Source organism: Stenella coeruleoalba (assembly GCF_951394435.1).
Source record: "Stenella coeruleoalba genome assembly, chromosome: 2".
Lineage (NCBI taxonomy): Eukaryota > Metazoa > Chordata > Mammalia > Artiodactyla > Delphinidae > Stenella > Stenella coeruleoalba.
The window spans coordinates 149,182,943-149,205,432 of record NC_137147.1 but is presented as its reverse complement, the minus strand read 5'-3'; the positions used below and the strand labels follow the sequence as shown (position 1 = coordinate 149,205,432).

General features: G+C 39.3%; 1 protein-coding gene and 1 long non-coding RNA gene across 6 annotated transcripts in view; one reads left to right on the top strand and one right to left on the bottom strand.

Moving 5' to 3' along the window:
• The window catches only part of LOC307182121, a 75,427-nt gene that overhangs the window by 14,973 nt on the left and 37,964 nt on the right, over positions 1–22,490 (bottom strand). The window lies entirely within an intron of this gene.
• MYZAP (myocardial zonula adherens protein) overlaps positions 1–22,490 on the top strand; it is a 117,563-nt gene that overhangs the window by 80,191 nt on the left and 14,882 nt on the right. For both annotated transcript variants that reach the window (XM_079913272.1, XM_079913271.1), the window contains 2 exons: positions 5,642–5,725; positions 19,146–19,246. In XM_079913272.1, coding sequence (XP_079769398.1) covers positions 5,642–5,725; positions 19,146–19,246 — 185 coding nt within the window. The remainder of the gene's footprint in view (positions 1–5,641; positions 5,726–19,145; positions 19,247–22,490) is intronic.

The following is a 22,490-nucleotide window of genomic DNA, read 5'->3' as shown; positions in this document are numbered from 1 at the left end:
TCTCATTTCTTAATGCCTTGACTTGAGCCTGGTAACTTGGGTCATTTACCACCACCTGGTGACAGCTAGATTTAAATGCAGATTCTTGAAGTGTACATAAACCTCTTGAAGGTCAAATTTACAAACTTACATAGAGCATGGACTTGAGGATATGGGGAGGGGGAAGGGTAAGCTGGGAGGAAGTGAGAGAGTGGCATGGACATATATACGCTACCAAACGTAAGGTAGATAGCTAGTGGGAAGCAGCCGCATAGCACAGGGAGATCAGCTAGGTGGTTTGTGACCACCTAGAGGGGTGGGATAGGGAGGGTGGGAGGGAGGGAGACGCAAGAGGGAAGAGATATGGGAACAGTTGTATATGTATAACGGATTCACTTTGTTATAAAGCAGAAACTAACACACCACATTGTAAAGCAATTATACTCCAACAAAGATGTTAAAAAGAAAAAAAAAGAAAAAAAAGCGAGAGCAAAGGTGCCAAATGGATTTTACTTGCATACCGGCTGCATAGTTCCCTGGATTTTGGGAGTTGCTTTGGAGGTTATGTGTTTAGCAAGTCTGTCTTGGTTCATCTAGGCCTCCAAGAGTCTGTTCCAGACAAATATGCCCCTGGAGTCTAAGGGGTGGATTGTTTAGAGATAATGGATGGACGGATTCTTTGATTCGTCCATTCAATGTCTGAGAATATGAAGATGATCAAGGTCTTTATTCTCAAGCTGACAGTCTAGGGAGGGAGAAATACCAGTAACAACATAGTAGTAGCTAATTTTTGAGTGTTTATCATGCTAGGTGCTACAGGAGACGATATTTCAAGGCTCTTTGAAGTTGGCAGTCAGAAATAACAGCATTTTCCACACAAATGTGTGATTTAGATATTGTGGAAAAGAACCAAAGGCTTGGGAGTCAGACAATACCTAGAATATTAGCAAACCCAGAGGCGTGAGAGCCTGCTTATTTTAGAAACTGGGTGTCGCACTTGGGAGAAGGCATGGGATGTGCTCCAGGAGCAGACCTCAGGGGGGAGTAACTTGGGGTTCAAAGTTGGCACCCCTTCTAGGGCATGAGGGGCCAGCCATGAACTGACTGCCAACCTAAGCATCCTTTTTCTCTAATCCGAGCAAGTCAGCTCTGGCCACAGAATGTACTGTACAAGATGCTTCTATGAGAAATGCTCAAGGATGAAAGCAAATGAGTGTGCACAGCATTCATTTTTAGTGCAAAAGCACAATTGCTTCTTGAAGCATCAGTTGCTGAAAAATGCGATCCTTGTCAGAAGCTTCAGATCCCCTACATCCTTCCCTCGACCTATTCTTTTTCTCCAGAATGAGATGCCTCCTCACGCTAGCATTAGCCCAGAGTTCTCCCCTCAGCTGTCTCTCCAGATGATATCTCTGCTTTGCATTATTTCTTTTTAAAACTAAAATCTAGGGACAAAGGTGAGCAGAATCATCTTGGTCTCCTCCTGTGAGCTGTTCATTAGGGTGCCCTTAACCCACACCTCTTGCTTCTCTTGACTCACAAAGCACTCTGATTACTTCAGAGATAGTGAAACTAGTGTGCGTGAAGTCACTTTTTGTGTTATTTGATGAAGTACTACCCCTGACCTTCTTGGAATATTTTAGTTCATTTCAGTACACACTTTACCTATCATTTAAAGATTTTAAAAGCTTTAAAAATTTCTAACACTATAAGAAGGAATGAAAAAGGGACACTGTAAGGATGATTTTTGCAAATTATTCCTACAAAAATGAAGGAAATTTAAACAAAACAAACTTTTGTTTTGCTCATAATCCTACCCCAACCCCGGAACGATTTTGTTTATCTAACTTTTCTTCCAGCTTTTACTTTCATCATTGTAAACTCTTGTTTTTCTATCCCTGGAGGCTTTTTGTAAACACTTTTCCATTTTGTAATATATTTGTTTTTAGTGTTTGTGTAATATATTCCATCCAAGTGATATTCCATAATTTATCACCCATTCCTTTAGTGCTGGACATTAAGGTTATTTCCATTTTCTCTCTATTATAAATAATTGGAGCAAGAACATCTTTGTATATATAGCTTTCTTCCTACATCTGAATTATATCCTTAGGATAAATTCCCAGGAGTGGGATTAGTAGGTCAAAGGGTATGAACAGCTTTATGGCTCTTCATATTTATTGCTACATTGCCCAAAGGGTCATTCTAATTTACAGCACCACCTGCAACACATGAGAGTAGCCATCCCTCCCAGCCCTTCCAACACTGATTTCTTCAGTCAGTAGTTTGGGGCAAATTTAATAGGTACGAAAGGATAACTAGTGACTGTTTTTAATTGTTAATTTAAAAAATAATTATCAATTTTCTTCTTAAGTATGTTTATTGTATTCTATTTCATATGGTTTGCTTTTCATGTCGGAGAATTATATTTTTGACACCAGGTGGAATTTAAAATATTTTATCATGAAAATGTCACATTCTCTCAGAACAAAGAGCGTAATGATGAATCATTACTTAGATTCAACAAGCAGCAACATTTGGCCACATCTGCCTTATCTACACCTTCTTTTCCTTTTATTTTTTCTTTGTGCAGTTATTTTAAAGCAAATCCCAGACATTCTGCATGTTTCCTGTATACGTCATTAAGCATCAATAAAACATGTGGACTTTTTCTTCTGTAATCATAATGCTTATTGCCACACCTAACAAAATTAATGATAATTCCTTGGTCCCATTTACTACTAGTCTGTAATAACATTTTCCAACATGTCTTTAAAATTGTCTCTTAACTGATATTTTGTTCCAGTCAGCATACAGAGAGGCCCACTGTATTTGGTTGTTAGGTTTCTGAAGCCCTTTAATCTAGAGCATATGCTCTGTTTACTCCCCTGGTACCCCCAACTCAAATCTACCCCCAGCCAGTGACTTATTGCAGGAACTAAGTCAGTTGTCCTATAAACGTTCCCGCATTCTGAATTTGACTTTTTGTTTCCTTAATAGCTCAATTAGATTCCGTTTCAACTTTGTTTTGTCCGGGGAGGCAAGAATACTTCAAGGGTGGTGCTGTGTGATTCATTTCGTACTGCTCTGGGGGCACACAATGTCTGGTGATCCCACTTTGGGTGATGCTAAGGCTGATCGTGGATCAGGTGGTGACAGCCCACAACAAAGTCGTAAAGTCCCTCGCCGGCTTTGCCCCTCACTGTCTCATCTGTCCGTGAAGCTTGCTTGAGTCAGTTATTTCCTAGGGGATCGCACAATGGTGATTTTTGAATTCTCTCATTCCTTCCCCACTTATTAACTGGAATTCTTCTGCAGAGTAAAACTTCTTTCTTCATAAACTGGGACTTTTTAGTAATCTCAACGTGCAGTTTGTACAAGTAAGGCAGGATAAATGCTTTTTTCTTTTATCCAAATTGCCAAGCTTCTAAGTAAGGAGTTGGTTCCACTGTCATTTCCGAGGAGTTGTTATTGCTGCTTTGTTTTTGGTTTTCTTTTTTAAGAATAATAAAATACTCAGGGTTTTAAAAAATATATATTCCATGTGTTTTACTCATTATTCTTTTTGATGCTCACATTGTCCCATCTTTGCCCCAAGGGAGACCCTTCATGTCCTTGTTTTCAGGTAGGATAAGGTGTCTTAGGCTCATCTAGTATATTTTTTAAAAAATAAAAGATTATGAATTCATACTGACACTTTCATTTCAAATCTAACAGAACTTTTTTTTTCTTTGATTTTGTACTTGTATTTCTTTTTCTTACACTAAAAATCTTGGTTCCAAATGTTATTATACTACAGTCTATCAAATAGTTTAAAAATATAATACCAATATTACTACTAAAATTTTCCCAGTGAGTGCAACTGTTTATCTTTAGAACACATTCCACTAAAAACATCCAGTCAAATTACCTTGTCCTAACAACACTTGAATTAATTCGTTTAACCAATTTGATATATGGTTAAGTTCTTTCTGTTCTGTTTCTTTTCAAATTTTAGGATTCACTTTTTTCCCCTTTTTGGTTTTTATTTTTTGAATCTGTAAAATGTGCTTTCAAAATTGAACTTATGTAACAAGGTATTATCACAAAAGTCTTTGTTCTGTTCTGTCTCCTCCATCTAATTTCCTCCCTCTCCCTGTTGGTAAATATTAAGATTTGTTTGATCTTTGCAGTGTTTCATTTTGCAAATATATATTCATTCATATGTCTTCACCAGTTTTACACCAAAGCCAGCATACCATCTACTCCTTACAATATATCGTATCAGGGTTTTAGAGATCTTCATTTTTTCTTGAAGGTTACATAGGCATCCATTGTTAAGATGAACCATAGTTTATTTATCAGGCACTTATTGATGGAGTTCTGTTTTTGTGTGTGTGTTTTCTAAAAACAAAAATCCTGTGTCCAAGTCATTTCATATTTTGGCTAATGATTCTTTGGGATCTATTCCTAGAAGTGGAGTTGCTGGGTCAAAGGTTAAATGTAATTGTATACTTCTTTTTTAAAGAAATTAATTAATTAATTTTTGGCTGCCGTTAGGTCTCCGTTGCTGCACATGGGCTTTTTCTAGTTGCAGTGAGCGGGGGCTACTCTTCGTTGTGGTGCGTGGGCTTCTCACTGCAGTGGTTTCTCTGGTTGCAGAGCACGGGCTCTAGGCACGCGGGCTCAGTAGTTGTGGTGCACGGGCTTAGTTGCTCTGCGGCATGTGGGATCTTCCCGGACCAGGGCTGGAACCCATGTTCCCTGCGTTGGCAGGCAGATTCTTAACCACTGTGCCACCAGGGAAGTCCCTACTTGTACTTCTTTTAGTTATTTGCTAGAGTCCCTTCTATACGAATTGTGTCATTTTGCACAGAGAGGGATTTTTTAAAAAAGATTTTGCAGTTGCTCAAATGTCATATGAAAGGTTGTTGGAAAATTAGTGCATTCTTCAAAATCACATGTTATTTATCGAACCTACACACTGTTCCCACTATTGCCCAAGACATAGCCTGGTAGAGAGCACCCTGGTTCCTGCTTTTAGGGAACCTACGATGTGTCTGTGGAGACATGATATGTGAGTGAAAAACAAAGTTAGAGTAGTCCAAGATAGATATAGTATAAAAACAAAGGTGAAAACGCAGCTCAAGTCTCTGTCTTTCAGAAGCCTTCCCTGCTTAACCCAGGCCACGTGAGTCCTCAGTCCTCTGAATTTCATTATTACTTTCAGTGACAGTGACCTTTTTCCCAGAGCAAAACTTTTGACACGTGGTTGAACAAATATGAATATACGAACAGGAACAACAGAGCAGAATGTATGAAATGCAGGCTGCTGCATAAATTCAAGTGAAATAATTTTTTTATGTAGAGTTATGTCTGCATTTCCCAAAGCATCGGTGGGATGTTACTAAGGGTTACACGGCAGAATCAGTGCAGAAATGTTAGGCTAAACAGACCTAATGAAACAACTCCACAACCATGTATGATGTCCCAAGCATACCTGGGCACAGAACCCCCCCGCTCTGCCTCCGTGAAGCACCTCATGTTCATACTGTTCCACGGAACACAAAAGAACCAATGTGTAGTTTCTATTTGAATGAAAACCAAAGGCTTCTCTTCCAGTTGATTAACTTGTACAAATTCTGCATTTTTTGATAACAATTTCCAATTTGTTTCTTTCTAGATTGAATCACTAAAGAAAAAGGTGCAGCAGAAACAGCTCTTAATATTGCAGCTTTTAGAAAAGATATCGTTCTTAGAAGGAGAGGTAAGAAGCTGTGTTTATTTAAGCTGGGGTCTTCCCTATCATTAAATTTTATGTTGCTGAGCCTACCACCGACACTTAATTAAAAATATGGCTATTTCCTGGCCTTATAAAATTGATTGAAGGTTAACTGCCAACACTGAAAATGAGGTTCTGACAGCTAGTTTTTCTTTACCATCTGACTCTCCTCATTCCCCCTTGCTGCTCACCTCTGCTTTTTGGCTCCCATTTTTCTTATTCAGGAATTTTCTTAGCAAGTCTGATAAGCTGTTGATGAACACTGATAACTCCCCACATCTGTGTTGTATGTTATAATTTGCCAAGTATTTTCACATACATTTCTCAGTGATCCTCTCAACAACTTTAAGCAAGGCAAGACAAGGATTATTATCTCCATGTTAACCAAAAAAAAAAGAAAAAGAAAAAAGGCACAGAGAAGGCAGGTGGCTTTTCTCAAGGTCACACAACTTAATACCAGAGCCAGGCTGAGAGACGGACTCCTCATTCCAGGTGACTTAATTTCACCTGGAACTTTTAAGATATTTAGTATTCCTGACTTTCTGGTCTTTTGAAAGGCATTTTGGGGATTTTGTGGAGGTTCTAGGGAAGGAAATTATGAAGTTGGAAGAATCTTAAAAGCTTAGGTGTTACTAGAAGGGGAAGCCTTCTGTTTTCTCTGAAGACTATTTATTAAGAACTTGGCATTGAGCCTCTTCCTTTTGAGCCTCCGTGAATCTCTCCTTGTCTATGCCCCACTTGTAGTCCCTCCCGGGTGAGAGACAGCCCAGGAGAGAATAATAAAATAAGAAGACAGGAAAGTAATGACAGTAATTAAGCTCCTAGTGTGTGTTGGGCACTTTTACTTTGCATATCTTTTGTATAACCTAGAGGTTAAGAGTGGAATCAGACTTGCCCAAATTTGAATGCTAGATCTGCTTATTAGCTGGCTGACCCTAGGTAAGTTTCTTAGAATTAGAAATTGAGGATGAAAACTGTACCTATGTGTGTGTTCGTGCGATGAGAATGCATACAAAGTGCCTGATGTGCCTAAGCACCCCATCATTTTCTCTTTATTAAGAGCAATGCCCTATGAGTTAGATTATGTTTCCTCCATTTTGTAGCTGGAGAAACTGAGGTTCAGGGATGTTAAGGAATCTGCCCAACGTGACTGTTAGAAATGGGTAAGCCTGAGCTCTTAACCACCATGTTTGTAGGGATGGGGAGCAGTGTCATTATTTACTCTGTGTGGTGGTGGGGCTGCCTATAAAAGTCGTAAGCAGAAGTCCCTCGTGGCCCATGGGGACCTGGCAGCAGACTCAAAGCCCAGGAATCTCAGTGTCCTGACAGCTGAGTAAGTGGACACTTGTCTTGTCCCACTGTTTTCCCCTCTGCAGTCACTGAGTCCACCTCCAGCTTTGTGAATGGACATTTCTGTTTCTAAGATTGCCCTCTGAAATCACAGCTCTCTGTGGGAGGAATCATACTTTCCCAGTGAGAGTGAGAGAGTGAGTGTCCTGGTGAAAGTCACGGGTCCCAAGAGAGTCTGGTTCCAGGAGGGAGAAAAGAGACGCCAACAGGAGAGGCAGCAGGTTACCCAAGACAGTGCCCACCCCTCTCCCCTTCCCCTGGCTGTGCTACTCAGGCCTCCTGGGAGATTAGGAAATGTCCAAGGGGTACTCTGCATTGAGAAGAGCCTTCCTTACACATACGTGTGCTTTGTTTAATCTCAATTTATTAAATTCCTTTCTTCTCTTAGTTTAGGTTGCCCAGACTCTGAGATGTGGATACGAGTCCACTAGTTTATTTGGGAGGTGATCCCAGGAAGCCCCAGTGGGAGAGGGGAGAAATGAGTCAGGGAAAGGTCGAAGGCCAATAATGGGTGCCTTACAGAGGTTACCACTGTGGAAAGCTGCTGCTCCCTTGCCCTGGGCATCTCTGGAAGATGATGTGCACTGGCCTCTGAGTTACCCTTACCAAAAGGTCAGAAAGCTAGGGCATTTATCCATTAACTCCCATCAGTAGCTGGTGAGCGCGGCTCCTGGGGGTGTGTGGCAATTCTGGCCTGCTCTGGGCAGAGCCAACTGGGCTCCAGGGGGCAGAGGAAGCCCCAGGGAAAGAGTCACAAGTGGCATGCCAGGAAATGGTGAGTGTCCAGAGCATATGGGTGTGTCTGGCTGTGTCTGCTATGTATATCCAATAAGCCATTCAAAAATGGTTTGAAAACCATCATTCCTTGAGCATTTAAACATTGATTATAAATTTGGTTGATTAAACTATTTAAATTCTACTACAAATTTAGAATGACTAATTCCTTTTGATCATCCACCTTAAACAGCAGATAAAACGTAGACAAAATGTCAAGATTTGATAATACATTTACACTTTAACTTATTCTAAAATATTAAGTATCTTGGGTTTAATTTATTTCTTCATTGTTTGTGTTCTTGGTTTTTAGTATCTTCCGAAGGCCAATTTCCCTTAGTTAACATCATTTTGACAGTTTCCAGACAAATGCAGTGATCTTTTAGATTCAAAGGACATGGAATACCTTCTCCGAATAGCTAAGGCTAGAGGATGCCAATTCTTGGACGGACACAATTCTTGCTTTACAATATAGGACTAGGTAGCTTCAAGGTGATTCAAACTCAGGACCCCTAATCATTGGGATGCATTGACCTATCTTTAGCACTATTAAAAAGTATGCATTCCTTATTAATATTTTACCGTTCTTTGTCAGACTAGGTAGAGATTTCACCTCCTAGGAGATGAGGTTGAGTTTGGGTACTTGGTTTTCCTCTTCAGGCTGTGTGAGTAGTTTATGATGTTACAAACACACTGCTGACTGACTCCTTGCTAACTGTGTGTGACCACTGATGCCAGTGAATGTCTGCCCCTCTTTCCACCTGCTTGTTGTATGACCACCAATGCCAAGCAGCCCTTCCAAGGGCCCTCAAATCCTGGGACGACCTGACTTAAAGTTCCTTTTGTTATTCTTTACTACTCAACACAGAAATCTTATAAACAAACATGTAATTAACACTCTATGAAAGAAACGACATCATCTTATATATTAATGCTTCCTAGTTTTAAAAGTTGATGACAAGTTGTAACATATTGTCATCTTTGTTCGCTATTAAAACTATCTTTCTCTACACTTTATATTAACTTTCCTTTTGGGTGACATCATGAACACAAGGCATTTCTCAGACTCACCTTGCTCCCACAATAATTTTTTCCTTCTCCTCCTAGTTTTTTTTTTATCTTTATTGGAGTATAATTGCTTTACAATGGTGTGTTAGTTTCTGCTTTATAACAAAGTGAATCAGTTATACATATACATATGTTCCCATATCTCTTCCCTCTTGCGTCTCCCTCCCTCCCACCCTCCCTATCCCACCCCTCCAGGCGGTCACAAAGCACCGAGCTGATCTCCCTGTGCTATGCAGCTGCTTCCCACTAGCTATCTACCTTACGTTTGGTAGTGTATATATGTCCATGCCTCTCTGTCGCTTTGTCACAGCTTACCCTTCCCCCTCCCCATATCCTCAAGTCCATTCTCTAGTAGGTCTGTGTCTTTATTCCTGTCTTACTCCTAGGTTCTTCATGACATTTTTTGTCTTAAATTCCATATATATGTTAGCATACGGTATTTGTCTTTCTCTTTCTGACTTACTTCACTCTGTATGACAGACTCTGGTCTATCCACCTCATAACAAATAGCTCAATTTCGTTTCTTTTTATGGCTGAGTAATATTCCATTGTATATATGTGCCACATCTTCTTTATCCATTCATCCGATGATGGACACTTAGGTTGTTTCCATCTCCGGGCTATTGTAACTAGAGCTGCAATGAACATTTTGGTACATGACTCTTTTTGAATTATGGTTTTCTCAGGGTATATGCCCAGTAGTGGGATTGCTGGGTCATATGGTAGTTCTATTTGTAATTTTTTAAGGAACTTCCATACTGTTCTCCATAGTGGCTGTACCAATTCACATTGCCACCAGCAGTGCAAGAGTGTTCCCTTTTCTCCACACCCTCTCCAGCATTTACTGTTTGTAGATTTTTTGATGATGGCCATTCTGACTGGTGTGAGATGATATCTCACTGTAGTTTTGATTTGCATTTCTCTAATGATTAATGATGTTGAGCATTCTTTCATGTGTTTGTTGGCAGTCTGTATATCTTCTTTGGAGAAAAGTCTATTTAGGTCTTCTGCCCATTTTTGGATTGGGAGTATCACAGCTCAGCTGCGGAGAGTTCTGCATTACCTCCCTCACCTGTGTAGCAGGGTTCCTGATGTTTATAGAGTCATTCTTGCTGTATGGCAACAACAGGCATTTCAGATTGTCCTCATTTTTGTCCTGTCCCTAGATATGATACTGGCTTGTCTCCGAGGAGCCCTGGGTTGTTTTAGTGGAGAGGTGTACGGCAGGCTATCTGGGCATGAGTGTTGGTAGTAGGCTAAAGTGCTGTGCCTACTGTTAGGCCCATTTTATTTGTTCTGTTAATTTATTTTTTATTGAAGTATAGCTGAATTACAGTTTTGTGTTAATTTCTGCTGTACAGCAAAGTGACTCAGTTATACATATATATACATTCTTTTTCATATTCTTTTCCATTATGGTTTATCACAGAATACTGAAAATAGTTTCCTGTGCTATACAGTACAACCTTGTTGTTTAAGGCCCATTTTAGTACTGACGGAACTGGGGAAAATGTTTCTTTTTACGATTATGAGGTTGCACTGACATTTTCCAAATTTATCTAATTGTTTTGTTTTACAATACACGGTTCTGTTGGCCACGAAGAATTTCTATTATGTTGACCTATTCTAAAACCAGGACTTTTTATACCTTGACATTCCATCCCCTGCCTTAAACCATAATGATGCCAGTGGTGGTGTTTCAGGTATCTCTGAAAAGTTTTGGTGGACAGAGCTGGTAACCTCCTATATCCCATCTTATTAATAAAGTAGCTACCCTCTGTTAAGGGCCTAACTGCAGACTCTGGAGCTAGACTGCCTGAGTTCCAATGTCGGCTCTGTCACTTACTAGTTATGTGGTCTGGAGCAAGTTACTTAACTGCTCTGTGTCTTAGTTTGCTAAGGGAGTCCTCTCCACAGAGTTGTTATGAAGACTAAATTAGTTAACACTAAGTGATTAGAAAAGTACATGGCTCACAGTAAATGCCATGTCTTTACTGTTTCTTCAATGGCTAGGTCCCAGGAACTCCTTTCATTGTTAATGATATATATGTTTCCTCTTTGTCCTTCTCGTCCTCCTCCTTCTTTTAAATAGAGAATGTAGGTGATTTTGGTCCCTGAAATCATCATTTGTACTTACCAATGCTAAAACTCATTCTATTTTGCTACTCCCACCCCCATCAGATCCCTAGAAGTTTGTGCTAGCCTGGCCCCATCAGACTACGTTTTCATCAACTGATTCAAAAATCTGTCTGATGTGAAAATATGCGCATTCTATTTTTTTTCCAAATAACTTTTTATTCACTCATCTCTTGAAGAACTATCCCATCCCCTATTTCCAATATAGAAAATTTTATTATAATAAAATTATGAGTGTCTATCTTCATAAGGTTGATCAGCTTTCTAAATCTGAACAGATTCCATTTCATTTTTCTCTGCTGAAAATTCTCACCTTACAGCTCGAGGAGTCTTGGTTTTGTCCATCTTGCATTTAATGTGTGTTGTGTTGCACATAAACCTCTCAGTGTGTCTGCTGTGCATTCCTGGGTCAGTTATGAATTTTCCGTGTAATGCTAGGGCGGCAGCACCAGGCACCATGTACGAGTTTTCCTGGACATGCATTCTTGTTTAGTGCATGTGTTACAGCCCCGGCTGCTCCCTCCCCTGGGCCTGAGGGAGCTGGGGGAGGAGGCAGCTGCCATTCATTTGACATAATTTCCCCAAAATGCCAAGAGGTGCCATACCAGGTCCTTCTTTTCGGGAAGGCGCACAGCCTCCCAAGCCCCCGGGTGGTCTGTATTTCACAGCTCAACACAAGGTGGTGGTATTTGAAAGGAAAACCCTGGAACCTGATTCTCGGTCCTGGAAGCAATCTCTTCCCCAGCACAGGCCAGGCGGCCAGCTGAGGCTGCTCTTTAGTCATAGTCGGCAAGACTCAGAGTGGAGTGTCCTTGCTTTCCTGTATCAAGGCCTGTCCTTTTTTTAAGTATTTCTGTCGTCCCTCTCTAATTTCCTCCTAGTGCCCATATTCAGGCTCTCATCATCTTTTTTTCTGTCTTGTCAACCTTGTATTAATTCATGTAAATAAAGCTGCATCTTTTTAAAGCGTGCGGTGACAAATGTGAACTAGACATACTGTGGTGATCATTTTGCAGTGTGTACAGATACCAAGTCGTTACGTTGTACAGCTGAAACTAATATAATGTCAATTAAACCTAAATTTTAAAAAGTATATAATTTAATGAATTTTGACAGTTGTATATACCTGTGAAACCACCACTGCAGTCAAGGTATAGAACATTTCCATCATTCCCCAAAGACCTCTCTGTTTCCCTTTTGCAGTCCTCTCTCCATTCACCCCCAGGCAACCAAGGATCTTTTTTGGACTTGCTTGCATTTCGTATAAATGGAATCATATAGTTGTGTGTTCTTTTGTGTCTAGCTAGCTTCTTTCACTCAGCATAAGGATTTGAGATATATCCATGTTATATGCATTCTTTTTTGTGGCAGAATATTTTTTATTGTATTAAGATTCCACAGTTTATTTCTCTGTTCTCCTGTTGATACACATTTGGGTTGTTTCCAGTTTGGGGCGATTGTGAATAAAGCTGCTGTGAACATTACAAGTCATTATGTGGACATATGGTTTATTCCTGTTGGGTAAATTCCTAGTAATGGAATGGCTGGGATGTATGGTAGATATAGGTTTAACTTTTTTTTTTTTGGCGGTACGCGGGCCTCTCACTGCTGTGGCCTCTCCCGTTGCGGAGCACAGGCTCCAGACACGCAGGCTCAGCGGCCATGGATCACGGGCCCAGCTGCTCCGCGGCATGTGGGATCTTCCCAGACCGGGGCACGAACCCGCGTCCCCTGCATTGGCAGGCGGACTCTCAACCACTGCGCCACCAGGGAAGCCCTGTCAGTCTTTTTAATGTAGCCATTCTAGAGGGTGTGTGGTGGTATCTCATTGTGGTTTTTATTTGCATTTCCATGGTCACTAGCAATGCTGAGCGTGCTTTAAATGCTTACTGGCCATTTATATATATTCTTTTTTGAAGTGTCTGTTCAAATCTTTGGCCCATTGTTTTACTGAGTTTTTACTTTTCTTATTTACTGAGTTGCTAAGAGTTCTTTATGTATTCTGGATACCAGTTCTTTGTCAGATATATGTACTGTGAATATTTTCTCCCATTTCATGACCTGCTTTTTCATTTTCTTTTCAATTTAGATCTAAGATCCATTTGGAGTTAATTTTTGTGTTTTGTGTGAAGTAAGGATTGATATTCTTTTTTTCACCATAGCTATCCAACTGTTTCCTTTTAATGTCTCCTTAATTTCTGATATTGATCATTTGTCCCCTTTCCCCCTTCTTTGATCAGTCTAGCTAGAGTGTTATCAATTTGTTGTTTTAAAAAAATTAAAATAGCTTTTGGCTTTGTTGATATTCTCTATTATCTGTTTTCTGTTTTATTGAGTTTTGCTCTGATATTTATATTCCCTGCCTTCTAATTATTTTGGTATTACTTTGCTCTTCTTTTTCTAGCTTCTTGAGGTAGACCTTAGGTCACTGATTTTAGTCCTTTCTTTTTAAATATAAGCCTTTAAAGCTCTAACTGTCCTTCTGAGCTCTGCTTCAGCTGCAACCTACAAGTTTTGATATGCTGTATTCAGCATATCAAAATGTTTTCTAATTTCCTTTGAGATTCTTCTTTGACTTACGGATTATTTAGAAGTGTGTTTAACTTCCAAATATTTGAGGTGTTCTTAAGTATCTTATTGATTTTGATTTCTAATTTGCCGTGGTCCTAGATGATGCTTTGTATGGTTTTCATTCTGTTAAATTTATTGAGAATTGTTTTATGGCTCAGCATATGGTTTCTCTTGGTTGAATATTGTAAAAAAAAAAAAAAAAAAGAAAAAAGTCTTCTGCTCTTTTTTTGTGTTCTATAAATAATAAGATTTAGGTCGTTGATAATGTTTATTTATGATTTTACTGGGTTTTGTATAATTGTTCTATTGCTGAGAGAGGGGTATTAAAATCCCTTGCTATGGCTTTAGACTGTCTCTTTGTTTAATTTTGTTATTTTTTTACTTCATATATTCTGAAGCTTTGTTATTAGGTACATAATTTTTGATTGTTGTGTTTTGGAGATGAATTGATCTCATTATTATGAAATGGTGGTCACTACCTTTGTTCATACTCTTTGTCTTGAAGTCTATTTCATCTGGTATTAATATTACCCTTTCTGCTCTCTTATGTTTACTGTTTGTATGGTATATCTTTTTCCATCCACTTATTTTTAACTGATCTGTGTCTCTCTATTTAAGGTAAATATTCAATACATCTCCTATTGACAATACATAGTTAGGTCTTGGTTTTTTTTTATATATTCTGATATTCTGTCTTATATTGAAGTATACTGTCCATTGACAATTATTATTGATATGGCTCAATTTATTTAGGTCTGCCATTTTATTATTATTATTTGATTACTTTTTATTTTATTTCATTTTATTATTTTATTTTTGGCTGCGTTGGGTCTTTGTTGCTGTGCGATGGCTTCTCTTGTTGCGGAGCACGGGCTCTAGGCGCACGAGCTTCAGTAGTTGTGGCCCACGGGCTTAGTCGCTCTGCGGCATGTGGGATCTTCCCGGACCAGGGCTCGAACCCCTGTCCCCTGCATTGGCAGGTGGATTCTTAACCACTGTGTCACAAGGGAAGTCCCTATCATTTGTTTCCTATTTAGTCCCTCTGGTTTGTTTTCTTGGTCTTGTTCCCCTCTCTTGCATTCTTTTGGGTTATTCCAGTATTTTTTAGAATTCCATTTTAATTTATCTATTGGCATTTTCTGTGTCTTTAATATTTTAGTGATTGCTCTAGGTATTACAATATACTTCATTATGTGTTCACAGTTCACTTAGAGGTAATATTGTACCATTTCATGAAAAATGTAGAAGTCTTTTAATGATAAGGTCCATCTACCCCTTCCCCTGCTGTTAGTTATCTCATGTATTGTATCTTATATATACTATAAACCCACAGTACATTGTTATAGTTTTTAACAGTCATAGGTATTTTAGAGAAATTAACAGAAAATAATCATCTTTTATGTTTACTCATATAGTATTTATTTCTGATGTTCTTTACTCGTTTCTGAAAATCTGAGTTTCTTTCTAGTATCTCTCTTCAGCCCGAAGAACTTTTATTTAGCATTTTGTATAGAGCAGGCCAGCTGGGGACAAATTCACTTAGTTTTTCTTATTTTAAAGTAAGGCCTCTAGTTCACCTTCATTACTAAAATATATAGAGTTCTAGTTTGACAGTTTCTTTCTTTTAGTACTCACTCCCTTTTGGCTTTTGTAGTTTTTGATGAGCAACTTTTGGTAATTCAAATTATCGTTCCCCTGTATGTAACAGGATGGCTGTCAAGGTTTTTCTTTGTGTTTTTCAGTAGTTTGACTCTGATTTGCCAAGGTATGCTTCTCTTTGAATTTATTCTGTCTGGGTTTGCTGAGATTCTTGAATTTATATACTTATGTCTTTCACCAAATATGGGAAAATTTCAGGCATTATTTCTTTTCTCCCCCCGCCCCCTCAAAAAGTATCTGGAGATGTAAGTGCTTTTCTTTCTTTCTTTTTTCCTAGCCATTATTTCTTTGAATATTTTTTTCTCAAGTTTCTCCCTTCTTTCCTTCTGTGATTCCAGCATCTCTATGTTAGGCTTTTAGAAATTGTCCCACAGTTCCATGAAGTTCCATTTATTATTTTCAACATTTTCTTTATCTTATTTTGATTGATTTCTATTAATGTGTCTCTGTGTCCTCAAGTTTACTACTGACTCCTTCCTTTGTGATATCCATTCTTTTCTTAAGTCAATCTAGTGACTTTTAAATTTCAGGCATTGTATTTTTCTGTTCTAAAGTTACCATTTGTTTTATATTTATATTTTCTATTTCTTTCTGGTTTTTTTTTTTTTACTCCTTCATCAGTGATGTAAAGGAAAATAGGCTTGTGATTGTTTTAAAAGGTAAAGAGTCTGGTTAGACTCAATTGCACCCTGCCATAATGTAGTGGGTGATGGCTTAGATCTCAGTTCAGTTCTTTACGCCTTGGCTGCATACTTCTTTTACTTTGCCCCACACATACGTGATTCAGGGGTCTGCCAGAGACTCGAACTGAGTTTATATACAGAATTCAGAACTTCAGTCTTCTCTGACCCTTCCTTTTTGGCTTCCCCCTTACTCTTGGTAACCATGGTTATTCTTCTATCCTGTAGACTCCTACTGGTTTTCTTCTACCAGAAAGATGATTTTTCTATTGAATTTTTACTGTGTCTGTGCTGCCAGCACCATGACTGTACTGCCCTTGGGCAAAGCTGCAAACAAAAACAAATGAATCACAGAGAACCCATTCAGTGCTTGTCATTTGCTCCAAGCTTTACCTCCCCTCTAAAACTTGCCCATCCTTGTTGAGTCTTTAAAGACCTCAGCAGTTATCTTTTGTCCAAGGTTGATAGCTGTTCTTTGAAGGAGGATCTATTCATTATGAGCTTACTCCTATATACTTGAAGTGCAGCTCTCACTCTACCTGGAAAATTGCAATGACCTCCTTGATTGATCTTCCTTGCCTATAGTTTTATTTCCTTCCAGTATAATTTCCACTCAGAGCCCAAGTGTTTGAAATAAAATCTTGACCTTGGTCTTATAGGATTGTGTGTAGAGTCTTGGTAATGGCATACATAGTCCTTTATAACCAACTCCTGCCCTCCTGTATACTGCAGTCAGGTGCCTGTTCTCAATCTGGTATGTTTCCGTAATTCTGGATTACTTACCCTTTTGTTTCCCTTACTCTCTTCCCCTTGCATAACTCCAGGAAATCTTCACAGACAATTCAGTCCTTTTCCCCATTTTGAGTTAGGCATCCCCTCTGAATCACCCCATAATATTCTCTAGGTCCCTCTGGCATGGGACTTGTGACTTTGTTCTGTGATTTTCTGCTTAGGTGTCTCTACCTGCAAAAGACTGAGCTCCTCAAAGGCTGCAAATCACGACCTATTTCTTTAACTGCCAATATCCTCCCCCTACCTGATTTTACATGCTACCTGATACATACTCAGGGTTTTATTGTTTTTTTGTTTTTAACTGATAGTATTACATTTCTAAGCGTATAAGTTTTTGTATCAGTGCTTCAGTGGATAGCTGATGCGTACACATAGAGTTCCTCTGGAATAGAACAAAGGAATTGGGGCTACCAGTACACTATTCACTGTATACCAGTTGGGGCACGCTTGCTAACCTTGTCTTTTATGCCCCCTAACTATAGGAACTCAGCCCAGCATTTTAAGAAATCCTCATGATTAAAGTCTACATTAAGAAAGGATAAAACAGTAGGATTGCTGAAGCTTGTTAATAGGCAGGCCTCTTCTGCCTTTCTCTTTCCATATGAATGGAAGAGTTCAAATATTTTCAGTGAAGCTGTGTGTGTGTGTCTGTGTGTGTGTGTGTAAATGGTGAGGAACCCCTGGCAGTTAGCCAGCACCATTCTCCCATACTGAGCACCAGGTGACAGATGCAGAGCCCACAGATCTGTCATGGCTTGTTAGCTGCTAGGGAACCTGGAATGCATTCTCTTCCTTTATACTGTTTCCCATTTATCGGAAGGGATTCCTAGACCTTTACATCCTGCAGAACATGAGTTTGTACCAGAGCTGCTGCTTTGCACCTTGGTATCAGACATTTAGAGCAGGAGCTCTTTCAAAACAAATGAGCTTCTGTTTCCAAAGAACTTCTCAACTTTCATGTGCTGTCTAGTGTCTTGGAATACAGTAGTGCCTTAGCTTCAGCTCCAACTTAAAAAGAAAAGACAAATGCTTAATTTGCTTCTAGTTATGCAAATAAAATGCTCATTTTAAAAGCATATATACATTTATTCAATAATAAATTTATCTTGCATCTGCTACATACATGCTCTGATAATACAGCCAGAAAGATAGTTACGGTCACTGCTCATGAAAATTTAGTCTAGTATTACAGAAAATATATAGAATAACTTAAAAAAAATCCAAAAATCTCTGAATTTTTTTACATGTGTCTTTTTGGCCTTTGGATTTTAAGCACCAGCACTTCATCTATCTTTTTAAATTTAATTAATTAACTTATTTTTGGTTGCATTGGGTCTTTGTTGCTGCATGCGGGCTTTTCTCTGGTTGCGGCGAGTGGGGGCTACTCTCTGTTGTGGTGTGCGGGCTTCTCATTGTGGTGGCTTCTCTTGCTGTGGAGCACGGGCTCTAGGCGCGTGGGCTTCAGCAGTTGTGACATGCAGGCTCTAGAGCGCAGGCTCACTAGTTGTGGTGCACGGGCTTAGCTGCTCTGTGGCATGTGGGACCTTCCCGGACCAGGGCTCGAACCCGTGTCACCTGCATTGGCAGGCAGATTCTTAACCACTGTGCCACGAGGGAAGTCCAACACTTCATCTATTTTCATTTCAAAACCCTCAACACTCTTGCTCCCTTGTCCTTCATTTCCCCACGGGGCAAATTTCCAATTCCTGAGCATCTAATCATCAACCTATGTAATGTTTGGCTCTGGCCTGAAAAGAAACTATTTAGAATGCTAATTTTAATCCCAAGGAACTTGTTCTACTTTATATGTTTGAGATTCTGAATTCTCCACACCTATGAAATACTAATTATTAAGTTACAGAGGTATTTCCCAGTAAATTAATAGACTTACTCATTTTATAGTTTAATGAGGGAGTATTAAAACATGAGCTGTACCTTATTTATAATTGCAGAAAAAGTGATAAACATCTAAATGCCATCAATAAGAGACTAGTTAAATAAATAATGTAGATCCATACAATGGAATGCTATGAACCCGTTAAAATAATTTGTTAACATAAAAAGAAAACTAATAAACATGGAAAGAGTCACAACAAATTGTTGAGTGGGGAAAAGCAGCAAATAATGGTATAGAGTAGGATATTTTGTTTCCATTTAGGTAAAATTGGATACATATGTATGTCTATGCACTCTATCTGTAAGGATTCAATCAATGTATTTCTTCAATTCCTACTGTGTAAGAGGCGCTTAATAAATACATTGTGATAGATGTCTGTGTCTAGGGGGAAATCCAGATAATACATATAAATTGTATCATACGTATTTGTGGGGGAACGTAATTGCTTTACTGAAAGTACTTTTTTCCTCATCTCTAGAATAATGAACTACAAAGCAGGTTGGACTATTTAATAGAAACCCAGCCCAAGACTGAAGTGGAAACCAGAGAGGTTGGAGTGGGCTGTGATCTTCTACCCAGGTATTTAAGAATTTCCTGGTTTTCCAACTCAAATTCCCCTTTGACTTAAGAAAATACTTTCCTGGGCTGTTATTCCCAGAATTGCACTCTCTCTAAAGTACTTCTGCAAAGAAAAGTCGTGGCTGCTGAGGGTCTGACTGGCTTCTGCAGAGTGGGGAGATTGTGCAGGGCACAAGGGGTGGAGAAGGAGAGACCTGCGGAAGCCACTTCAGAGAGAGATGGGCCCTATCAGCGAATGCATGCATCTGGTCCTTCATTTATTCATTCATTTGCTCATTCAACAAATATCTGTTGAGTACCTTCCCTGTGCCAGACAGTGATGATAGAGAGAGGAATGAGATTGGGTTCCTGCCCCAGAGTGCAGTCTGCAAGAGAAGTCAGACATGCAGGCAGACATTTTCAATGATGTGCTTTAGTAACAGAGGAGGGAGGCTCTAAACCTTGAACAAGATCTGTCTGTTCCCCAGTACTGTAACAGAGTGTTGTCAAGCATTGGACCAGATTCAGAAATACATGATCCGCTTCAGTCATGAGCAGATAAACAGTAACTATAACCTGGTTTGTTCAGTTGCATTTCTGAGCTAGAGGACAGAGCCATGTGTTATTAAGCTGCTCACAAGCCCAGTACCTGGGTCTCTCCATAGTCAGATCAGCGAGACCCAGTAACCAACCCACTGTCTCTAGGTGCTCAAAACTGTGCTTGGCCCAAACAGGACAGAAAACAAGTTTATAACAAGGCCACTGATGGTACATAGCTTGTGACTGAGGTAACCAAAGTCACAAAGGGCCTCATACGCTGTGCGTGGGAAGGTGTATTTTTATGTGACTAGGGGCATTTGTGTGTGTGTCATGTTAGACATTAGTAGGTCAGAAAAATGTAGGCTCCGGGCCTTGAATGGTTACATGGGTGGGAAACAGGGATGAGGTGATCGCCAGACTGGGCTGTAGAAGATCTGGTTCTCATCCTTGAGGTTAGTAGTCGCAGGATGTGTTCAGGCTGGTCTCTCTCTGCTGAGGCCTCTGTTTCCCAATCTGTTAAGTCAGTTGACTAGGTGACTTCTCAGCTCTAACCAGCTCTAACATTGAGGAACAATGTCTCATCTCCTTCCCTATTTTATTCATTACTGATGTCTTTTTTGTTCATTAAAGTGAGCCACTTGCCATTCTCAAAGTATTTACCAAAAGCAGGATTAAGCTTTTTTTTTTTTTGACATTATTCTCATTTATGGTGCTTGCTTTTTGGTAAAAACAAGGCTATTTTATCATTCTGATGTCATTAACAGAAAATGTTTATTTAAAAAAAGAAGGAAAAAGAATGTGTAAATAGACTCCAGGTCTCATCAATGCAGGGGACAAAGTAATTGATAAAAATAGGACCCAAAAGAATGACTGATCATGTCCAGGCACAACTTTTAAAATATAAATAGTTTGGCTATTTTCCTCCTTTTTTATTCTTTAAGAACCAAGTGGTTTAGTTCCCTCTAATTGCCCACATAATAAATCTTATTTGGTTAAGACGGGTACAAAACTACGTCTGAAACCAATAAATTGTTTGTATTCTAATTCCCACATTTTGGCTTAAAGCAAGGTTTTCAATTTGTATGCCGAGGGATAGCCTGAAGCAAACTTTTACGGCTAAGTTATGAAACCACAAAGTGGTTTTCATAATGGAAGTGCTGACAGACCCTTAACTTATGGCCACGCTGAACTTGGAAGCCACTTTAGTATCTAAAAGCAGCTTTTCCATAAATGTAACATTTGGTTTCCCCCAGGATCCATCTTAGCACTTTAACTACCTGGGTCAATCAGCAGAGGAAATGAAAACTACGTATCCACATTTCCGAAAAGGCAAAGTAATATTTCATTCGTTTCCTCACAAATATTTATGAAGTGCCTACTATGTGACAGACGCTGTGCACGTCTGGGTGGTGAGGAGCATAGCATCTTGAGAGGTGATTCAGGCAGTGGTTTTCCACCTGTGCTTTTTGGAACTGCGTGCTCTGTGCTAGGGCTCCGGGAGGGGCCTCCAGGGCTGAGGAGGTGAGCAAGGACCTGGCCTGTGGGGGACCTTCCCCCCTCAAAAAAACAACCTGACAAACTCAGCTTTTAGTGTGTTTTATATGTTAGATTCCAAGTAAGATTTTGCTTGAATAAAAGAGCTCTGTGGTCAAAATCAAATTAGAACCCCCTGACCTAGTTTAATCTCCCTGTTTTAGAGACACCAAAATTGAGGCCCAGAGAGAGAAAGGGATTCACTAGAAGCCACACAGCCAGGATTTGAACCATACCTTTGGAGTCCTGGTATGGTACATCTGTAGTTTTAAAATACTCAATAGAGAGCTGCTAAATTGTGTCACGTCTGTTCTAATACAATTCCTGGTCCTCACCTGGACTTCAGACTTGCATCTAACTAATAAGAAGATTCCACGGTGTTTTCCAGAATATTTTAAAAACAGGCTCCAGAAAAGTAATGAATTTAAGCCTCAGTTATGCAGATGAGTTTTGTTCTTACTCCCCTGTTCTCCTGCAGAGAACTTGGCAGTGCAGTCCAGTTGGGAAGGCTCAGGCTGTGGGTTCCCTGCCCAGTCAGCTGCTGGGCAAGTTACTCAGTCTCTCTTAAACCTCTGTGATTTCATCCTTAAAATGGGAATGAAGATGACAATATCAAATCTTATAGGGTTGTGAAGAGGATTAAATGAAAACACGTATATAAAGCATTTAGCATGGTAACTGGACCAAAGTTAGGAACTTAATAAATAATAGTTAGTATCCCTATTATCCAAATCAAAACTCTGATTTTACATGTAAGACACTGGATCAAGTATTTTTTAAAAATTTTATTGGAATATAGTTGATTTACAATGTTGTGTTAATTTCAGGTGTACAGCAGTTATATATACATATATTCATTCTTTTTTCAGATTCTCTTCTCATACAGGTTATCACATAATATGGAGTAGAGTACCCTGTGCTATACAGTAGGTCCTTGTTGGTTATCTGTCTTACATGTAGTAGTGTGTGTATGTTCATCCCAAGATCCTGATTTATCCCTTCTGCCCACATTTCCCTTTTGGTAACCATAAGTTTTCAATATCTGTAAGTCTGTTTCTGTTTTGTAAATAAGTTCATCTGTATCATTTTTAAAAATTAGATTCCACATGAGTGATATCATATATTTGTCTTTCTCTGACTTCACTTAGTATGAAAATCTCTAGGTCCATCCATGTTGCTGCAAATGGCATAG